Source organism: Bison bison, unplaced genomic scaffold (assembly GCF_000754665.1).
Source record: "Bison bison bison isolate TAMUID 2011002044 unplaced genomic scaffold, Bison_UMD1.0 scf7180017863606, whole genome shotgun sequence".
Lineage (NCBI taxonomy): Eukaryota > Metazoa > Chordata > Mammalia > Artiodactyla > Bovidae > Bison > Bison bison.
The window spans coordinates 25,926-48,351 of NW_011494178.1; the positions used below are offsets into that span (position 1 = coordinate 25,926).

A 22,426-nucleotide genomic window follows, 5' to 3' on the forward strand; every position below is an offset into this window, starting at 1 on the left:
CCACCCGCCCGCAAGACGCAGCCCCGGGGAGGAGCGCACACCACCCGCAGCGCCCACCAGGGACCTCCATGGCTTCCCGCAGCCACTCCCAGCAGGGTGGGGTGCACCCCGGGGTCAGAGGAGGGGCAGACCCCGGAGCCCCTCCAGCACTGTGGGGCTCATCTTCAGAGGATCTGCTCCCTGCCTGCCCTGGAGACCAAGGGGCCCTCCAACCAGATCCCAGAGCCTGACCCTGAGGTCACCAGCAGCAGGCAGCCGGCCCCTGGGTCTGGGGTCTGGTCTCCACTCTCTGCCTAGACCCATCTGGCTACATCCTTCTAAGGATGTCCAAACAAAGTTGGTTTTCAAGAAGCTACTTTACCACTAAAAATTCATCTTTATTTCTGGTACTGATCCAATACCGAGGGCCCCATTGGTGCTAAAATCATTACAATAAATAACATTATACGTTTAGAGGGGAAATTTGGTAAAATCTCACTACAAAGTACTAGGCATCGAACCTGTTATCAGTTCAGTTCAGTCCAATCACTCAGTGGTTTCCGACTTTTTGCGACCCCATGAACCGCAGCACACCAGGCCTCCCTGTCCATCACCAACTCCCGGAGTCCACCCAAACCCATGTCCATCGAGTCGGTGATGCGATCCAACCATCTCATCCTCTGTCGTCCCCTTCTCCTCCTGCCCTCAATCTTTCCCAGCATCAGGGTCTTTTCCAGTGAATCAGCTCTTTGCATCAGGTGGCCAAAAGGATGTTAAAAAACACAAAAAATTTTCAAGTGTTTACCTTTAAAAATTCAAGGAAAGCAGGTTTTGTAGCACATGTTTTCTTAAGGATTGCCACAGCTGTGCTGAAATTATTCACATATTCACTATAAGCATCCAGCACCATGGATTTAGAAAACTGTAATACAAGAGAAAATCGAGAAATGAAAATAATGGAGGGTTCACTGCCTCCCTGCCAAGCTTAGGATGAAAGACCGAAACCTGCATGAACAACAACCTCTCCGTCACTGTGCTCTTTTCAGGGACTAAACTTCATTATGACTAAGTGTGATTTTTTTTTTTTCTTTAAGCAGACTTGTCAGGAGCCTGTGGTTCTTACTCTGCTGACCCCAGGGCACTTCAGTGCTTCCTAGCTCAAAGCCATGGCAGTTTGGCTGTCAGTTAAGAAAGTTCCTGACTACAGTCATATAATGATGACAAGTACAGACATCCTCCTTTAAACTGCTGCTGACCGGCACTCTGTGGACAGAAGGTCGGGCGCCTCAGTGTGCGGATGTCCTGGGTTCCTGACCTGACCGTCCCATGGAGATGCCACTGTGTGGTCTGAGACAGATCAGGGCACCTGAGCCTCTGGATGTCTCCACATCCTTCCCCAGGTGCACACAGGTAGGTGCACAGAGCCTCCTGACCACAGACCGGCTTCAACAGGAGGTCCGCGGTGTCCGTCCGGGGTCAGCCAGGGTCAGCCGGGCTTGCACCAACAGGAGACCCACCCGAGGAAGAAGGGAGGGGGCCCTGGAGCCCAAGGGAGCCCTGCAGACCCTCCGAGTGCACCAGCCCCGTTACCGAGGCCACGAAGACATCTCCGATCATCTCCACTGAGTCCCACTCAGCCACGCGGCCAGCCAGCGCGATCTGGAGCAGGCAGTGGCACTGCAGCACCTCCTTGACCCGGAAGAAGACGGTCCTCAGCTTCCTCTCGCTCAGCACCTTGGGCTCCATCTCCCACAGCGGCTTCTCATATTGCTGAGGCAGAGACCAACAAGCACGGCCCAGGCTTTTCTCAGGTTCAACAAGGAACACAGAGAAGCTCGCCCTTATAATTACATGTGTGTCCAAATAAACCGCATGACTCTTGAATGTCAATGCATAGACACAACTCTCAGAGTCTTTTAAGAACTTTGCAAATTTGAGTATTTTATAATTCATAAAAGACAAAACAGCGTGATATTTGGGTACCTCCAATATCCTCTTAAGAGCATCCACATAGTTTTTCTCGCTGTCAACGATCGAGCCCAGAATGTACCTTCTTACGACCTGTTGGGAGTTTGAAAACACAATGGTTAAAAACTGCCTCGGAAAACACAGCAAACAGATTTAACTTCTGTTGAGGCTTATTGATGAAGTTTCTCTCTGTTCAAAACAGTACGTAAGTGAAACCTCCCAAGGCCTTAAAATATATTATGTTAACAATCTACCATGATGGCATAAGACATACTTTCCCATCACTACAGTTCTGTTGTTTTTTAAAAACAACAGATTATAAACCACAACTGGAGCAACACAGCAAAATCATGGCATTAATAACAATTTCATTCACTCATACAACAAGAATAAACTGACTGTGTGTGTTCTGCATGCCGAGCATGGAGCTACACGGGGTTAATGTATACTTCGTGTACATATTAAGTTCAGAAAAAAAAAAAAAACTTTCCAGTCTTCCCCCCAAAAATGGTATTAGCAACACTTATCTAAAATCATTATTCCAAAGTTTTTTTTAAAAGCCCTTGGAAGGTGGAAGTATAGATCTGTTTTGTTCTGAGGCCATTCAAAGCCTCCAAGGCTAGAAGCACAAGGAGTCAATCACCAAGGTCGTTTCAGGAACAGCCCCCACTCCCTCAGATCTGAGGCCTGCACTTGAAGTAGTGACATCACTTTGGGGTTTGTTCCCACGACCCGAGGGCACGCAAGCACAAGCTTCTGGCCCCAAGGTGCCTGCTGGAGACCAGGACGACACTTGGCACTTCTGTCCAGCTGACACCCAGTTTGGAAAGTTGGTTTTGCCAGTAAACGGGAAATAGAGGGTAAAAAGCACAGCAAGGTTGCTCTTCCCCGCCCCCAGCAGCCCAGTGGGAGGCTCGTCCCAGGAACCGCGGCGCCACCTGGTGGCAGGAGCCGCCCCTGGCTGCGTCAGCGTGACTGCTTTCCTCACAGGAGGGGCTGCTCCTTCACGAGATGGAGGCAAAAATCAACCCTGAGGGACACCTGAGGAACAAAGTGACATGTTTAAAGGGCGGATGCTTCAAAGTACATACAGATGTGTCTATGAGCCCACAGACCCCTCGCTCTGGATCCTCCCCCCAAACTATAGAGGGTCAGATTCAGAGTTCCAGACAATGTCTCAAGTCTGGAGTCAGAATATCTGGGAATTTGGGGGGATCTAACACAGCAGATGGTGACTGCAGCCATGAAATTAAAAGACACTTACTTCTTGGAAGGAAAGTTATAACCAACCTAGACAGCATATTCAAAAGCAGAGACGTTATTTTGTCAACAAAGGTCCGTCTAGTCAAGGCTATGGTTTTTCCAGTGGTCATGTATGGATGTGAGAGTTGGACTATAAAGAAAGCTGAGTGCCGAAGAATTGACGCTTTTGAACTGTGGTGCTGGAGAAGACTCTTGAGAGTCCCTTGGACTGCAAGGAGATCCAACCAGGCCATCCTAAAGGAGATCAGTCCTGGGTGTTCATTGGAAGGACTGATGTTGAAGCTGAAACTCCAATACTTTGGCCACCTGATGTGAAGAGCTGACTCATTTGAAAAGACCCTGATGCTGGGAAAGATTGAGGGCAGGAGGGGAAGGGGACGACAGAGGATGAGATGGTTGGATGGCATCACCGACTCAATGGACATGGGTTTGGGTGGTCTGGGAGTTGGTGGACAGGGAAGCCTGGCGTGCTGTGGTTCATAGGGTCACAGAGTCAGACATGACTGAGTGACTGAACTGAACTGAACCCAGGTGTTAAATACTCTGCTTAAGTGCTGAGATGACTCTGATGTATCAGGTCAAAGGGCCTGGAATTGGTATCAAAACAACTGGAAAATAAAGATAAAACCCCAAATCTGCCCCGATTGCAGGGCCCCCGCAGGTTAGGACACCCCTCAGTCAACCCTGGCATGTGGACAGCACGCCCGGGGCCTGTCCCCAGACTTCAGGCTTCCCAAGATCCATGCACAGCTGACGGGGCGTTGTCCCTGGGCTGCCTTCCTCACGCACGGCCTCCTAGCCCTCCCCTTTTCACGCAAGCCCTCCTCACGATTGCCTTCCCTACGCGCCTTCCTGCACACAGCCTCCTCACGCACGGCCTCCTCATGCACTCATGCACGGCCTCCTCACGCACTCACGCACGGCCTCCCGAGCGCAAGCCCGTTTGCCTCGGCCCCGCCCTCACCCTGACGGTCGCTGACGGTCTCCTCGCGGCAGCTCGCCATCTTTCCTGTCGGACTCTGAACTGACCGCGGAGGGTTTTCATGGTCTGCACGCCACACGCATGCGAGCGTGTCATGTGTACGATGCGTGCATCTATATCGACCATCACCTACCTGCCCACTTACGTCTGTCCAGCTTTGTCATCTGCCTACGTTGTCGGTCATCTCTCTCAGCGTCCATGAACTGCAACATGCAGCCCACGTGGGAAGACTCAAATTACATCCCCCCAGGACCAGCAACCCTTCTCCCGAAGGCCCCTGGCTCTCGGGTATGCCCTCGCCCCCCATGCCTTCCTCCCCTTTCACCCAAACATAGTCAAATGGAAACCACTGAGTTTTTCCCCCTCTGCTACCGATATTCAGAGATTAAGAATTCGTTTACATTTGGCTAAGTTCATGAGTTACTGGAAATCTGTATTCTAACCACCATTGCATAGACGCTTCACACACTCACACCTGGTCTCTTGGCCGTCAACATGAACGAGCATAAGTGAGGCTCACAAAGAAGCAGATCTTCCACGCGTGCTCACAATCACACAGCGGGGATACCTAACGTATTTAAGGACAGCGAGGCCAGAGGCCAGGCGGACGGAGAGGTCAGCGCAGCCCTGCCGTGCCAGCCCCGCCCCACGCCCTACCTGCTGCTGAGACAAGCCTTCCGGCATCGGGGTGAGGATGGCTTCGGGGTGCTTGCAGTCCACGTCGATGAACACGTTCTGCTCCTCTTCAAGACAGGATCTGTGGTCTTAAAGGAAGACAGAGCGTGCTAGTCTGATGTTGAAATGGGGCGTTTATAACACTGCAGGGCAGTAAAGCTGCCGTCAGAGGGGCGCCCTTGGCAGACACCTCAGCCCCAAGCGGCCTTCCCACTCAGCGATGAGTCAAGTGAAGCTTTAACAAACCCAGAAAATAGCCCCTCCTACAAGGGGAACACAGAGTTTGTTGATATTTGAAGTTTTTGGTACTTGAAATCTAACTTCAAAAAGGCAGAGGTGTCATTTGAACACCTAGAAGGCAGAGTAGAAACACATATTTCAGTTTCTGAATCTATAACATAACCAAAATCAGAAGCAAATAAAGGCAGTTCTGAGTTACTCAGAACCAACACTCCACAGACAAAAACGAAGGGAGACTCAGTAACCTCCTGACTTTCTGCCTTTCTCATTAGAACTCTGAAAAAGCACAACTCCCCCCAGATCAAAAATTTTAGACCAAAACTAATTTCTAAGAACTTAGATGCAGCTAAGTAAGCTAAAGAATCCACAGAATGGCTAGAAACCAGAAAAGCATGGGAATTTTCAGGTAATATTGAGATTATCTAATTCAGAAAACTGTGAGGAGCTTTAAAAAAAACAGCACACAGGATCCTGATCCGAGCCTCTCTGCTCCGCCGCAGTCCGGAAGGGGCAGGAAACACGCCCAGGGGTCCCAGCACAGTGAACGAATCCCTGTGATCATGTTCTGTGATGAATGACCATGCTGAGAACCCAGGGGCTCCGGGAGCAAGAGTGAGGGACCCCCATCACCCGACTGCTGGGAGGAGCCGGTTGGGAGGTGGCGAAATCTACCATCTGGGAGAATGCCCCCACTTTCTGCTGCGGGGAGAGAGTTCCCCCACCCCGTGCCCACCCGGAGGGGACCCAGTAAGGAAACGCACCCGCAGAGATGAAGGATTTGGTCCTGATGAAGGAGCGTCCCCGCTTCACGGCGGCCTTTGTCTTCTCCAGCCCATCCTTGGTGCCCTCTCTCGCGGCCCGCACCAGTTTCTGCATCTGCAGGGAAGGGGGTCTGGGTGAGGGGGGCGGCTCGGTGAAAACTCCCTGTTGCTCTTAATCCATTTTAAAAGAATACTGTCAAGTAGTCTGGTCTTGAAACATCTGAAATTGGCTTTTTGATCTGGGAGAGCTTTCTTGGCTGTTGTGTGGGGGGGAATGGGGAGGTAGTTTGGGGCTGTTTTGGTTTCACTGGTTAAAAAAAAAAAAAGGAAAAAGAGACTTTAAAAAAGAGCCCTTTCTTAGCATAGTTTTTAAAATGTGTCCTTCTGTGTTTAAAAGTTGACCTTCGTTTTTATTACAAACACTTGCCAAGAGCCTTGGAGAAGCCTGGGTGTGGAGAAACAGAGGGCACGGACGTCAGGGGGTTTGCCTGAGGTTAAAGGGCAGATCACAGGATACAGGGGAGCCGCCAGCTGGAGACCACCCCCGGCCGGCCCAGTGGCTCACAGGCTCTTTATACTGACCACTCCCAGGACCCACTATGCCTGCGGGAATACCTGCCAGGATGTGGACAGAGAGACGGCCAGCCCACAGGAAGGACCGGCAGAGCCCACCTCCCACCACAGGGGAGCATGCTCACTCTGGTTCCCGGGGGCAGGTCCCGGCACAGTACTTAGACTGGCCACCAGTGTCCAAAGCGCCCAGCCATGTGCCTTGCGTTTTATCCACTTTTCTTGCCCTTTAGAAGCTAACCTTGATGGTACTGGCCATCCGGCACCAAGTGATTGATTGTTTAGAGAAAATCCAGATGGCCTCTTACGACACAAACCCCTTTAGTCCGTCTACGGTGCCTCCCTACCCGTCCTCCTGTGATCCTCCCCGGGGGGCGGCGGCTGTTCAACACCTGCCAGCTCACCCCCTGTGGCTGTGGCCAGGGCCTCCCAGTGCCAGGCCTCCAGGGCCACCGCCTGGTTGTGCATTTGTCCAAAGTGCCGCCGGCCAAGGGGCTCTTGGGGGCTGAGGCTCGGCTGACCCAGCAATTCAGCCCAAGTGTGCATCCCAGATGCAAGAGCCATGCCCCTGCAGGTTACCCACTCGTGGGGCCGCCAGTCTGGCGCTGGACACACGTAACTGCAGCCCAAAGTGACTCTACAATTCCCCTCTGTCCCTGCGCCTTAGCCGGCCTCCCTGATGCGCACCTGGCCTCCCAGCCAACTCGACGGAAACCAAGCCCAGGTCACGCTGTCTGGCCAACCCCAACCCCAATGTCCTGTACCCCACCACCACCCACCTTCGCCAGGTCAAACACGGCCAAGCCACTTCTGCCTCCGCTCCTGCACCCCTTTAACCAAACTTGGCCGAGTCCGGAGACCACCGTGGACAGCATCCGGCCACCCCCTTCTCCACAGTGCCCACACCCTGCAGGTGCACCTGACTGCTCAGCTGCCAGGCGCCTCCCCTTAGCTCCTTCCCCACAGTCTCCCTGGATCCTCCCTCCTCCTGCCAGACACGGCCTACAGACCGGCTCCATCCACACTCCCTCCGAGTGAAGCCACACAGATGCCGGGGTCCGTGGGGAGGGAACAGCTGACTGGGGCCCCACAGCCACCAGTCACACGCCGGGCCCCGCTCCCCTGCATAGGACAAGTCACCCCACTCTGCCGCTCACGGCACTTCCCACTGTCCTTTCCTGAGTGTGTCCATCTCTTTGCTGAGCCAGTCTGCCTCACACACTGCCCTGCGCTGCCCGGAAACCCCCAGCGGCCTCCGACTATCCCCGGGGCTGCCACCTGTTTCCTGCCCAGGGACCAGCCTGATGCCGAGCCAAAGGAGATGCTATGATTCCGGGGGCTTTGCTCCTGAGTTGAAAGTTGTGGAGCACAGCGGTGGCATTTACAGGGATGTTTCTGAATGAACACCTGCCTCAGGCAAGTGCCCTTCAACACCTGAACAAACGACAGACATCAGAAGGATGGCAAATCCAGTTGAAGTGAAGTTACTTGACAGTGCTCTTTTAAAAACCATCTCAGACAGCAGACGCCACGACATTCAAGCCGGCAGTTCTCAGCTCTGCGGTCTCAGGAGCCCTTCACGCTTACAAAGTCACCAAGCAGCCCCAAGGGCTTCGGCTCACCTGGTGCATTTGTCTGTATTTATTGTCTAAGGAGTTGAAATTTAGAAAAAATGTTGAATATTTTTTAAATATTAATTTTATAAACAACAAAACTATTTAACTTTATCTTAGCTAGTAACATTTGATAATAAATTACTATGTTTTCCAAAACAACAAAAAAAGTGCATTGGTTTGCACATGGGGGAACCTGCCTCGAGTCTGGCGTGGAGTCGGAGGATCCCGCGTCCCAGCAGGTGTGGCACAAGCCAGGCAGGACAGAGGCAAAGGAGGTCCCGGAAATGACAGGAACCCTCCACTGCCTGGATGGCCCTGGGGTTCCCTGGACCGCACCCTGAGAACCGCCGCAGCTCAGATGTGAGCTTGCTCATTAAACAACAGTCTGCTTCTGCAGAAGCATTTCCAGCGGGAACCACACACCTTCAGTTCATGTTTGTGCTTTAGCTGCTGAATCTCTACCGCGCCCACCGTGTTTGCCATCAACTCTCTCATCTTTCTCTCATAGTGCTCCTTTAAGCGGGTTAGGTCATGGGAGAGCTACAGCACAAAGAGACACAAGCTTTTCACAACACGCTCTTCCCGGCGCTTTCAGGCAGTCTTACATTGAGAGGACTTGAGCCGCATCTGGTGGGTGACGTTCACGCACCAACGTCCTCCTGCCCCGGGCCCCCCGTCCTAGCCCTCCGGCTTTCAGGAAATAAACACACGAGTGAGTAAAACATGTCAGCAGAGGGCAGACTCCAGGTGAGCCAGGATGGAGACTCCTCTGTGCTGAACCAGAGCAAGTAAACGCACAGAAAAATCTGGGCACCAGCATGCGTCTACATTTTAGTGGATTTAAAGTGACCCAAAATGTAGAAATACATATAAAATTATTCCTGTATGTCAGCACCAAAGCAGAAGAAACTTGAGTTCAGCACTGAGAGGGGCATGGTTTGGTAACAGCCACGTCAACTTTTAAGTCTCCAGACTGACGTGACTTCCTCTGCAGCTCCCGGGGCGGGGTGAGGTCTCAAAACTCTGTCCTCGCATCATGACAGACGTCTCCAACGTGCAACCCAAGGCCTGCGCCTTAGAGAGTGTGGCCCATGTTCCCCAGACAAGGACATCTGGGCAATTTCTGATCCAATCTAAGACTGTCTGGGAGATCAGTCTTCTTTGACAGTTTTTGAAACATGACTCTTTAAACTAGGGAACTAGGGACTTGTTACAGCATTGCCTGTCCTGTCCCAGGACGCTGCCTGCTGGCCCCCATGAGGGCTCTGCGCTCGCGGCCGCCCGACCCCCTCCGGCATGTTACTGTGGTGCGTCTGGGAGCACGGGTTCGCCCGGACAGCCAGGAGGGCAGAGTCTCTGCCCAGAAATCGTGCTCACAGCTCACGGGCCATCGCTGGACCAAGCCAGTTTGCACTAACCCCCCGGCCCACTGAAGATGAAATTTAGTTAGGAGTTTCTTAACCCCTCTCCAAGGCCCCCACTGGGTGTGCCATCCTGCTGAAATCAGGCCCCAGCACCATACTGAAAACCTCCATTTAAATCTGGAACGCTGGGCTCAGCTAGAACAAGCCAAGTGTCACCTTAGTCACCAGCTGCGATTGAAACTATAGCTGTAACTTCACTTCCTGGCTAAGTCTCCGCTGTAATGACTCTGGTGACAGACGAGAGCCAGGTTCCTGGAAAAGCTTGTTAGTAATGCTGAATAGTTGGGGGACTTCCCTGGCAGTCCAGCGGTTAAGACAGCATACTTCTAATGCAGGGGGCATGGGCTTGATCCCTGGTCAGGGGAACTAAAGATTCTGCAAGCCATGTGGCCAAAAAATACATACATTCATAAGTATCAGGTAGTTGGGTTGACCACCAGCAGTTGGTAGAGCCTTCTTAAGTTTCAGGATGAGATTACAAAACACGTGAACCCCAGTGCCCAGAATGACCTATAAGCCACACATACATGGAGCCCATGCAAGGAGCCCACCAGATTGGTTACAGGGGCTCAGGCTGCCGTGACTCATGGTGATTTATTGATTGCGTTGTGAGGCACTGGCTGCAGCCTCTGTCCACGTGAGGCCTGCATGTCAACCTCACACAGAACACAGAGCCCCCTTGGACGTGACCGTGGACGGCTGTACAAATCCCTCTTTCACCAACAGCCCAAACGCCAACACGAGCAGTGGGGGCGGCCAGTCACCACCAGCCACCAGGCCCCTCAGTGAGCAGCGCTCCAGTCCCCACTTACACCCGCTGGCCCTGGCGTCAGCCCGGAATCCACTCCTTCAACCCGGACCCTGGTCTCAGGACTGTCCCGCTGAGGGAGGAGAGTGCCCAGTGGGGTGGGGCCTTTGTCCTGTAACATCCTCTGTAACACCTTCTATTTTTACCTCTTCCTGTTTGTGCTCAGAACGCCGAGGACCACGACATTCTGTAAAGGACAGTGGGCTGCGCCGTGTCCACCGGCCAGGCTCTCCATGCAGCCGGCTGCGCACTAGCAGCGCTGTGTGTACACAGCACAGATAGCCAGGGAATGCCTCCTTACTTCCTGAATGCTCAGGACAGGGAGCTCGTTCGGGGCCTGTTGAGGGATTCCATTTATGTAAATTTCATTCTCTCATCCTGCCAGGACTGTACTGTATGAGATAAAGGGCCTCTTCTCTTTTGCTAACATCAGATGCTTTCTTCAAACTACACATCAACATCTTAGAAAACAATCATGTAAAGACTATGTGAACGAGGCAACCCCTTCTGGTCCTGGCCACACGCCCGTGTGAGCACGCTGTCCCCCAGCACATAGCCGGGACACCTGCCTGCTTCCTGTGGTCGCCACGCAGGAAGGAGCGGGGGACCCCGCTCCTGCTCTCCGAGTCGCTCTGCTCCTCGTAGCTCTCGAACTCGCTGGAGCTCCACCCATACTCCAAAGAGCTGTGGCCGCCTTCATCTCCATTCTCCACGTCGTCATAAATCATTTCATCTGAGTGCAAAAACACCAAATGAAGAAATAAATTGCAGAACTCAATTAAAATGCAGAACTCCTGGCTACTCTGTGCATGTCTGTCGTGTGAGAGCGTCACTGAGAGCTGGGGAGGAGACACCCGGGAAGAGCTTGGAGGAGCAGTGGAGGGGCCTCGGGGGGAGACCCCTGGCAGTGATGGGTGGGGGCAACAAAACTCTGACAAACCCCCAGCCCCATCCACATCCAGAGGACCACTGGTCTATGAGAAGCCACCACAATTATACCAAATGATTTCTTGCCCGTAGAGAACTTTTGATGAAGGAAAGATATTCTTTAGATAGATACGTGGAATATAAAGAGATTACACAGACTGACAGATCACCGATAGATGATAAAGATAATCAAATATGAACGAAAGTAAAGTATATTACAACTGTAAATTCTTTTGTGCTAAAATTAGCCCATAAAACCTATAACCTGTTGCATGCATGCATGCATGCTCAGTCACTTCAGTCCTGTCTGATGCTGCAATCCCATCGCCTGTAGCCCACCAGGATCCTCTATCCATGGGATTCTCCAGGCAAGAATAATGGAGTTGGTAGCCATGCCCTCCTCTAAAGGACTCTTTCTGAACCAGGGATCGAACCTGGGTCTCCTGCTTTGCAGGCAGATTCTTTACCGCTGAACAACTGGGGAAGCCCATAAACTGTTACTGCATTTAAACGTCTTTATCATATCAGTCATTTCAAAATTAGTGATGAGCATGTCTGTTCACGCCTCCAGATCACGACAAAGGCGCTGCCCGCACAGGGGCACCTGGCCTAACAGAACAGCCAACATCTCCAGCAGGGGCACTACTGGCCCACCTGCCGTTAGCGTTTGGTTTTTGAGACCCCAGATCATCCTGTTTGTGCCGGGAGAGCCCTACCAGGGAGGATCAATTATCCCAAAATGCAGTTCAAACCTTGCTTTACAGAAACTAGCCTTTAGTCCCCATGTTGCTTGTAGCAGGTACTTAAATACTACCCAGGAGCACACTTACTCTAAAGATCCAGTAGGTTTGTTTATAAAGAGGCTAGAGGGTCTCCCGTCCTGCTGGGTCTTGGGAGGCAGCCTCTGTTAGCTGAGGCTGTAGCAGCTCCGGGTACCTGGTCGCCTCCAGAACACTTTTGGGATGAATAAATGAGTCCATGCTTTTAAATATGAAGTTTGCTGTCAATTTTAAGAATATGTCCTCCATGAGGCTGGGAAGGTTCTGTCAGGAGTTTTTAACACCAGAAGGCCACTGCATGGCACCAACTGCCTTCTAAGCATATGATTTCTGTCATTCACCTGGTCCCCTGGGAAATGACACTGAACCAGCCAATGTTGGAAGACACCTGAACTCTGGAGACACACCTCCAGGGCTAGGGTGGGCTTCAGCTTGCTTGCTGGGCGTGAAGGCCTGACCTTTCATCTGGGTCGTTCGGCATCAGGCTTTCTGAGTGTAGGGGCTCTAAGTCTGAGCTAACAACCTCCGAGGGTCAGAGGCGGTCCACTCACCCATCACAGCTCTCTGCTGCCTTCTGTGGGTTCAGCACCCCTTTCCCATGAAATGCAACATGGACCGTTCCTCCGGGCTCTACAGGCGGTCCAGCTCCCCAACCTGTGTCTGATGCTGCCTGTGTCTCTCTAAAAGGACAATACTTTGGCCGGATGTGGAAATCTGGGTCAGAACACTGCATTTTCTTTAGCAGTTTGGGAACATTATCTGCCTGTCAGGAAGTATGCTGTTCTTCCCGAACTGCGGCTCCTCCCGGGTGGCGGCGGCTCCTCTCCAGCTGCTGTTAGGTGGGTCATGGTGGGGCTGTGCTCAGCCGGCTCAGCTGTAGGCGCCTCTGTGTGCATTCACACGTGACCCTGCTTTGGCTCTGTATTTGTATAATCTGGGAGCTTACATCTGTAATCCCGGAAAATTCTTAGTAATCCCTTCTTCCATGACCTCCTGTGTGTCACCTGTTACCTCCCGGCCTCCACGCCTTATCTTTCCATTTGTATTTTCACATCTTTAACTCCTCCTGCTTCTTTTAGGTAATCGAGATAGTCATCCAACCTCCAGGGTCGGGTGTGAACACGCGCACAGGTGTGCACACACAGCGTTCTACCCCACGGCATCAACAAGACGCTGAAACCTTACAAAACGCAACCACAGACGCGCAGGGGCTGTGCGCCTAGGGGCTTCGCCTGCCCGCTTCCATCTAAACTGCAGCCCGTTAAACTCAGTTCCAGACGAAACCAAACCTGGCTCAGAGTCTGAATTTTCTCTTGGCACGTCGTCATAAATGGCTTCTTCCGGATCTGGAAGGAAAGGAAAGGAGACTTTAAAACTGACCCAGACGCAGAGAGAGCAGTCTGCACTCGCGGGGCCCACGGCCTCCGGCGAGGCTTCAGCCACTCGGAAGCTTGTTTTACGGGGATGGTAACTGACGGGGCCCCACTGGAGCGCAGGCATTGTTCTTAGGGCGGAACACTTCCTGGGGAAGGAACGACGGCTCTACATGGAGTGGCTGTGAAACATCTCCAGGAAGAGGTTTATGGCCTCCAGGCCAACGTATTCCTTTTTTTCGTTTGTTTTGTGTTCAATTACACATCTTTATAAGCATTTTTAAGTTACTGCAATTAATGTTTTCTGACGGGCAAAACACACAAAGGTGGCGTGTAGTCTCAGAAACAGAGGGATAGATTCACTGCTGCTCTGAGTAGGACTCGGCTGACAGCGTCATCTCGTTTCCCGCGACTGCAGATGAAAGGCAGCCACGTGCACGTATGAAGATGTGCAACTTTTAGGACAAAAACCTCTAAAGCTGTACTACATGAACCACTAGTAGCCTAGGAAATTGTTTAAGGTGTTTCTTTTTTTAAAAAAGTAGGGATCCTCCACGGCTCACGTTCCATGTGCTTGACTCAGGGGTCCCACAGGAGAACAGAGTTTGAAACTCATGTACGTATTTGTGAGAGCTCCATGCTCTGCAGGTAGCCCGACGAAATTACAGCGCGCTCCATCCAGGAACCCACAAAAGTGATGGTTACTAAGCAACAGGAGACAAAACCAGGTAAATACAGCCTCCCTCTCCTCTGACATGCAGCCACTGTCCCTTCCCACGTTCCCGGGGTGAACGCACGGCCACGGCCCGGCGTATTCTTGGGTTGCTGTCAAAGCCCAAGTCAGAGACGCTTGCTGTCCCGAAATAATACGTTTCAACTGCGGCCACAGTATTTCCACCCCTATTAGAGCACGTGAGCGGCTACTGGTGTACAGACCTCACGTTCGAATAGTTATTCCACTAATGAAAACGAGTCATGGGAGAAAAAGTCAGACAGCTTCTACTTTGTAAATAAAATTGCTTGAGGACAGCGAGATGATAATTTAATCCTGTAATGATCCATATTTAATAGCCGCTCGCAGAAGCATCTACGTTTGCAGAGTTCTTTGTTTTGACAATGTCATAATTAAAACAGAAATGAAATATTCCAGGGGAGAATTTAATAATTAGGATAATGTTTAGACGGTCGTACCTTGTGAGTCAATCGTATAAGACAATTACACAGACATTAGTGAGCCAGTGGATGGTAAAAGGGCTAATTAGAAAAGCAAGGTTACTTTAAAAATATTAAAAAACAAGCCTAGCTAAAATTAGTTCTGCTTTCTGCACCACACGTGGAATAAAAGGTCTGCCAGACCACGCCATCTGGTCTGTGGGCTGGCTTAAACACCCACCACCCCTCTTCAAAATGGTACCGTAAGAAAGCATCTGACTGGGGCTCACGAGAAAGAATGCCTTGTTAGTGCCTCTGTCCCCAAATCTCTGGCTGTTATGACAAAAGACAAGATCAGTACTGGAATAAATCCATCAGCCAGGACGAGGGGGGTGCTGAGACGCAGAGAGCAGATGATCTGATGGGAGACAAAGCCATGGCTTCGTGGGGCCCGGGGAAACAACTGCAGTCAGCGGTGGTCGGGGCTTCAGATGAACGGACACAGGACAGGAGAACAGCAGCAGAGCCGGATGAACACGCGCGGCCCCTGGGGCCCTGGCGTGGTACTCACTCTCCATCCAGGCTGTGTTGGCCGGATCCGCGACCCAGCGGGCCAGGGCGCTGTCCTCCTTCTGATCTGGATCCTCACTTAAAGAACACACAAGAACATCGGGATGTTGAGAACCCCTCACACGTGTCTGGTGGGATGAAGAATGGTGCAGCTGTGGTGGAAAACAGTTTGGCTCTTCCTCAGAAAGTTAGACACAGGATCACCGTGTGACCCGGCGCCTCCGCTCCTAGGTGTGCAGCCAGAGGACGTGAGGGCAGGGGCCTGCCAGGCACCTGGCCGCAACGTCCACAGCAGCGTCAGCACGGCCGCTGGGAGGTGGCCGTCAGGAGAGGAGGAGATAAACAAAATGTGGTGTGTGTGCACAATGGAACGGTACCAGGCCTTCAACAGGAAGGAGATTCCAACACACACTGCAGTATGGATCACCCTCGACACATGATGCCAAGCCAATGAGCCAGACACGGAAGGACAAGCACCGCACGATTCAGATCATATGAGCACCTAGGACAGGCAAGTTCACAGAACGTAGAACAGAGGCCTTGGGAGCTGGGAGGGGGCACCTGGGTTATGGCATGAAGGGCGAGGCTTCTGATCAGGACGATGAAAATGTTTCAAAGGCAGAGAGTGGTGATGGCTGTACGACTCTGTTAATGAATTTAATGCCACTGGATTTTACACTTAAAAATGGTTAAAAATGGCAACTTTATGGTATGTATTTTTATTGCACTTTTAAAATGAATAATGCCATATACTGAAAACTACAGGATGGTCCACTTTAAATAGGTGAAATGTAGTATGGTATATGAATTATAACTCGATAGAGTCGCTTAAAAGCAAACACACCTACCATGCAGCGAGCACGCTGCCATGCTAGGCGGTAGGTGCTCTACAACGTGGTAAAACCTGGTCTTTGTATTTGAAGTATTCAGTCTGGTAGAAGAAAGGGACACAGGAGATAACGTGAGAGCACAAAGCAGTCAATCACAATGCAGGTGTGTGCACATGGCTCTAGAAGCACAGAGGGGGACGGTTTCATGAAACGAGACACTTAAGCTAGAGTTTTGGAGGGTGAGTAGGAGTTTGCCTGGAGGCGGGGATTCTCCTGGGAATTTCAAGCAGATGAAGCAGCATTTGTGAAGGCAAGCAGCATGAAAGAAACACCCATAATCAAATCAGTTTCAAGGATTTCAGATGAAAGCTGGGTCAGACAAAGTTAAAAATCCTTTCTCCCCGTTGGGACTCTTGAGAAACTTAACAAGGTCAAGCATGTTGTCCAGCTCTATCTGGTTGTGAACCCAGTTTCTCTTTATCCACAAAGTGTCATATTAACGTCTGAAAGAATCCTGGGGTTCAGGAAGACCTGATCTCGGGGTCCCCGGGTGAGAAGGCAGAGGGAACACAGGACAGAGGGACCAAGGGGTGGGGAGGGGCCTTGGCAGTGAGCTCGGATTCACAGCACTCGGCACGTCAGGGAAGGTCCAGGCCTCAGAACACCTGGAACACGAGCAAGATACCTGTTCGCTGGATCCTCAGAACTCAAGGAATTCAGCTGGCTGTCTTCTGCCGCTTCCTGTGTCTCTGCCAGGAGAGGAAAGTTCACACTGTTCACGCTTGAAAGACACGTCTAGGGACTTGCTTTTTACCCTTTAAATGGTTTCGTACTTTCCTTTCTCATCAATGAGAGGCTTATCTTATCGTAAAGAGGATCGACTGGCAGATTTAAACTCTTCAACTTTTAGATAAAATGTACTCCAACAGGACGCCGATAAAGAGTGACACCCAAAGGCCTCATGAGCCAGCCTGCAACAAAGTGGTGCCCAAACGAATCAAGCCAGAATCGAAAACTAACACCATGGGAATCTGCAATTATGATCCACTTGAAAATGTGTCCACAGGACAAGCTCGAAAGATTCTCAAGCGTGAAAGATTCTGAAGTTGGTGAAATTTGATAACCAAACTGCATGTTCCCCTCAGCTGTCTTAACTTGGCAGGAAAAAACCACTTTCCTCAGACTTCACACGTCTGTCCTGACAGCACGTCTGAGAGGCCACCGTCCCCCAGGCCTGCTCCTGCCGTCAGGACGTCTAGCCCGGGGCGGTCCTCACGCATGTCCTGACACGGAACAGGGAAACAGACCCGGTGAGAGCGGGACAGCTCAGCAGAGACGCCGACACCGGCCCATCCTGGACAGAACCCGCTGCGCTCGAACCCGGACGTGTGACCGGGCGGGCGCCGGGGGAGACGCAGCCGCTGCCCGAGGGCCTCGGCCGGGACAGCGGGGTGCTGCCCCCATAGAACCCCGCAGCCTGAAGGTTCACCGACAACGGCCTGAAGCCTGAACATCCAAGGTCAAGGCGCCAGCATCTGCTCGGGCCCCTTCCGTCTCACAGACCGCCTTCCCGCCATGTCCTCCCATGAGGAGAGCTGGGGGCTCGGCGGGCTGTGTCATCGGGCGCTAAACCTACGCGCAGGGCTACACCCTCAGAACCTCGTCACCTCCTGACACCATCACCTTGGGGTCCAGGTCTCAACATGCAACTCTGAGGCAGACACACAGTCTCCTTTTAAACCTGAAAACCCAAGCTCTGCACAACCAGCTGAGGCTGAAGCAACACAGCCAGGGCGGGTCTGTAGAGATGATTGACACCGGCTTCATGAGCCACGTCCTCGAAGCTACCTGCCAGCTCCTTCCCGCTAAGCAGAGGTGCCGCTGTGCCTCTGACAGCCTCACAGACCTGGGACCCGTGGGGACCCGGGCCCCCGACGGCCCTGTCACAGGCGCGGGCTCAGTCTCCCTGCACCTGCCCGCCATGCCGCCGCTTCTCAAGGAGCCTCCTGATTCTCCTGGACACCAACCTGCACTCCCGGATCCCTCCTCCCAGCCATGAACTGGGGCTCCAGCTGGACAGTCTGATGGCAGAGAGCCTGTCACCCATGAAGGGATGACACGAGGGCACAGAGACACACGACGTGGACAGTGCCGCCCACAGGCACAAGGCGTGGGGGCGTCTGGGGGAAGGAGGCCAGGGGTGGGGACAGAGCCCAGGCTGCTCCACGACACTGCAGACAACACTCCGAGCCTCTCCTTGACCGGTCCCCACTGAGCAGCCGGGGCACAGTCTCAGGGCCCCCTACCTTCGGGGTCAGCGGGTGGGGCAGGCAGCACGGGGCTGGTGTAGGCTGGCAGCAGCAGTGGCAGGCTGGAGGGCACGGCATAACCGCAGGGCACTGGCACCAAGTACCCACTGGGCACGTGCAGGCCCCCACCCTCCCCCTCGGCATCCGGGTCTGGGGGTGGAGGCTGGTCTTCCTGGAGGGGCGTGATGTCAATGACGGAGTAGGGGTTGACTCTTGACGGGACCCCGGGTTTCAGTGGTTCCACTCCAGGTCCTTTTTCACATCCTGAGGATGAAAGAAGACTGTGGCAGACACGCCCGGCTGTGCAAGACTTGGCTGACACGCCCTGCTGGCCCGGGAGACCCCAGGCCTGGGAGCACGGTGCTTTGGGGCATCCGAGGGGTGAGCGTGACCTTGGGAACCAGGGGCACACAGCCTGGCTGAGCCCAGGGCAGCTCCTCCACTGAGACGAGTAGGTTAGAAGCTGCCAGAAGTGGGGCATCATTAACCACATGGAGAGCTGGTGAAGGTACCAACCAGACCATTGGACCGAATAAAAGTGACCAACTCCACCCCCAAACTTTAAAACACAAGTTAAACTTGTACATTTCATATCAAATAGAATTATTTTGAAATAACGTTTCATGTAAGATAGTGACAAACTATGATGAGGCCATTTTTATTAGGAAAAAACATACCTGTTTCTTCCAGAACATAAACAGAAAAGAACATGGACAAGATTGAAAACCACAGAAAACAGAACAAAGAAGAGAAATCTTGGCCAAACTTGAATCAAGTCATTTCTGTCCACAGCACATCACAGACATATGATAGATTTTGGGCTCCTGGACCCTACCTTCCCCTGGATGGTCTAACCCGCAGGTGGGCTGGCTGGTCCCTGGGTGGTGGCCGGAGGATGCACAGGGTCCCGCGGTGGCGGCGGTGGCAGGAGCATCTGCCCCAGCGTCCCCTGCCTCGGCAGAGCCCGGAGCCTGCCTGTCGGCCTCTGGAGCTTCGTCTCCGCTGTCCAGATCGAGCTGTTCCCCCTCCTCCTCCTCCTCGTTGTTATTAGTGTCATACTTGACTTCATTCTCTGAAGTTGAAGGTCACGAAAATCACACTGTTAGTGTTTATTACCAGGAGAACGACTTCCTCTCTCCTGAACACACAACAGGCAGTCAGCCAGCAGTGGGCACCCAGGTGGGCACCAGAGGTGTGATAGCACTCCCCGCCCCCTCCAGGCCCCCACCTTTCTACTGGGAAAAGTCGGTGCCACCAGGCTTGGGGCATACATCTGTGTTTCCTCTTGGAAGGAACCTCAACTCACAGGCTGGGAAGAAAAAGCAGGAGAGACAGAAAGGAAGAGAAAAAGCCCTTGCTACGTTTTACACTCTGGTCTTAGAACCGCACGAGTAAAAATCAACTTGGAGTAACACTAAATAAGCCACCAGGCAAGGATCAAGTTCACTTCAGCGGTTCCTATGAGATCAGTGCAATGACTTCACCTGTTCTGTGCATTCTGGCAGCTGCGCATACCATCTTCAGGGTAAAGCTGTGAGTTACCTGTGTCAGCTGGGTTACGCTCTTTTGGAGGGAAAGAGAGGAAATGCAAAGATTTGCTGATATAAGAGTTTTTACATGACTCTTACAAACAATAAGATCCCTCACGCAGACTTTTAAAAGGAAAAAAAAAAATCAGCTGAATCTAAAGGACCAGAACACTCACTGTATCTGCTGTAATCTCAGATCACTAGAAGACCTCTAAAAATTTTTAAGAAAAAAGAAAAAATAGTATATGCTGGAATTAAAATGTGAAATGGCATTAAAACCATCTGTGTCTACCTGAGTTTTCTATACATTAAGTATAAAAATACTAAATAAATTGTACTTAAAAATACATTGTTCTAAAAAGAAATGAGTGATGGTGGTCCCGGGAGACCCTGTGTCTCAGGTCCCACAGATCATGTTTTGCTCTGACCCCTCCCAGGTTATCTTACCGCCCATGTAGTTCAATAAATTATAAAACTCTTCTCTTTGTAACAGTTTTCATCAATTTGATTTTAGGTGTGCTTCACCTAATTCTCCAAGTCCAGCGGCTGCATGGTGTAACCCCAAAGGAGAAGGCTGACGAAAGGCCAGCCCGTGGTTCTGACTCGCGCTGTCGTGAACCTCCACACTGCCCAGCATGACCCGTGACATCGCTAAGTTGAAACATCGCTTTTGTCAGGGTATTTAATTGGCATTATGTCCCTGTAACATTCATTTGGCAAGTGTGGATTTAAGGAAATGATGACAACTATACTTGGAAAATGTTCTGGGAAATTTTATTTTTCTCTTTAAGAGACTTCTTGCTCTAAGATGTGTTCCCCAGTTTATTTCAGTGAATAAACTGAATACTTAATGATTTAGCAAAAAAAAAAAAGGCAAGGAGGCAGGCAGGCAGCTGCAGAGAGAGATGGGAAGGAGAACTCTGTCAGGCCCAGCCTATCCCAGCTGCCCACAGCTCCTGGCAGACGAGGACCGAATGAATGCCGCAGTCAGCCCACACAGTGACGGAGGCCTGGAGTCGGGAGTGCTGGCTGGCAGAGAGGAAGCCAGGTAGGCTGTCCATCCTCTGAGGAGATAACCCCAGCACCGCTGACCCATTAATGGTTTTTAAAGACTTGTTACAAATTAACACATTAAGAGAAAAGACTAAAAAAATACTCATTTTTAAGGCCAGAGATCAAAGCTATATATATTGTTCCTGGGTTCTCAGACCACAGCTGATTAAATCTGCAAGCTTAACCCAACATATGATGTTTCTCCTGTTTCAGATGAAGGCTATTTGTTTTTAATTCCTTTTACTGTTATGAAGAAGAAGAGCTTTAAGAAGGACCAGGCTGCAAACAGACCAACCAACAAGGGGCTATTCATAGCGGGCCCCCCGCCACCTCCAGGCTCTGCGTGTCACAGCTGGGAGCAGGTCCCTGGGGGCAGCAGGGTCTGCAGAACAAAGCCCCCCCTCTGAAGGCCAGGCCCCTCCCCCGCTGGACGCTGCCCGCTGTCCTTGCCTCTGCGTGAGCTCACTGCACATCACCAGGCAGTGGACGAGGACTGTCCTGAATCAGCATGGATATGGTGCCACTGATGACTTCCTTTCCCTGCCAGGACTCACTTTTTTTTGTTACTAATTACAGAAAGGTTTTAGTTTCTGGTGGCTTATTGTTGCTGTTCAGTCCCTAAGTTGTGTCCAACTCTGTGTGACCCCATGGACTGCAGCATGCCAGGCTTCCCTATCCTTTACTGTCTCCTGGGGTTTGCTCAAATTCATGTCCCCTGAGTCAGTGATGCCATCCAACCATCTCATCCTCTGTCGGCCCCTTCTTCTCCTGCCTTCTATCTTTCCCAGCATCAGGGTTGTTTTTTCTATTAAGTCAGCTCTTCGCATCAGCTGGCCAGAGTACTGGAGCTTCAGGTTCAGCATCAGTCCTTCCAATGCGTATTCAGGGTTGATCTCTGTTAGGATGGACTGGTTTGATCTTGCTGTCCAAGGGACTCTCAAAGTCTTCTGCAGCACCACAGTTCAGAAGCATTTACAATCATTAAATGTTGAGATCTGCATCCTGAGACCCCCTGGACCACCTTGTAATGGTGTTTGCATCTGGGACTTGCATCTTCTAACTTGATTCTCTGAGCGCCTCTAGGGGCCCCACCTCTAAGAGTTTTAGGAATGTTACCTCCTGAGGTCAGGGCTACTCCAGTTCTGTCATCCCAAGGAGGAGGCAAACTGATGCCAGGAGAGACGCACACATGTTCTCAGTCATCAGCTCGTGTGTCCTGAGGATGACGTTCAAACCTGAGCAGCTGTTTGGGAAACCCTCAAAGCCACACACTTCTCTGCCGCACCACTTCTTCCCAAATCCTGCTGCATCCAGGCGATTTGACTTGGTGCCTAGGAAGCTTCTAGAAAAGGCCCAGGTTCCTGATGGCAGGCTGGACATGGATGGAGCTTTCCCACCTGAACACATAAGGACACTACGTACAGAACGCCATGCCGCCACTGGAAACGACAGCTGTGAGAGCCTCGGACTGACATGGAAAATAATAAAGTCTTAAGAATAATGTAAAAATGTACAGTCAACAGTTTTAACAATGGATATTCAACAGTTACTATCATGTAGAAAAGAAATACGAATGAAAAGACAGAAACCTGATCAAAATACAGGTGTCGTAGTGGTG

The 22,426-nt window shown here is 51.6% G+C and overlaps 1 protein-coding gene across 1 annotated transcript in view; it reads right to left on the minus strand.

Annotated features, from left to right (window-relative positions):
- Positions 1-22,426, minus strand: part of ARHGEF10 (Rho guanine nucleotide exchange factor (GEF) 10) — a 60,517-nt gene that overhangs the window by 25,209 nt on the left and 12,882 nt on the right. Inside the window, exons 3-14 of the mRNA XM_010833412.1 lie at positions 19,062-19,298; positions 18,224-18,490; positions 16,603-16,666; positions 15,089-15,165; positions 13,282-13,338; positions 10,856-11,019; positions 8,478-8,594; positions 5,869-5,983; positions 4,850-4,956; positions 1,963-2,040; positions 1,570-1,749; positions 785-901 (exon numbers count right to left, since the gene is read on the minus strand). Coding sequence (XP_010831714.1) covers positions 785-901; positions 1,570-1,749; positions 1,963-2,040; positions 4,850-4,956; positions 5,869-5,983; positions 8,478-8,594; positions 10,856-11,019; positions 13,282-13,338; positions 15,089-15,165; positions 16,603-16,666; positions 18,224-18,490; positions 19,062-19,298 — 1,580 coding nt within the window. The remainder of the gene's footprint in view (positions 1-784; positions 902-1,569; positions 1,750-1,962; positions 2,041-4,849; positions 4,957-5,868; positions 5,984-8,477; positions 8,595-10,855; positions 11,020-13,281; positions 13,339-15,088; positions 15,166-16,602; positions 16,667-18,223; positions 18,491-19,061; positions 19,299-22,426) is intronic.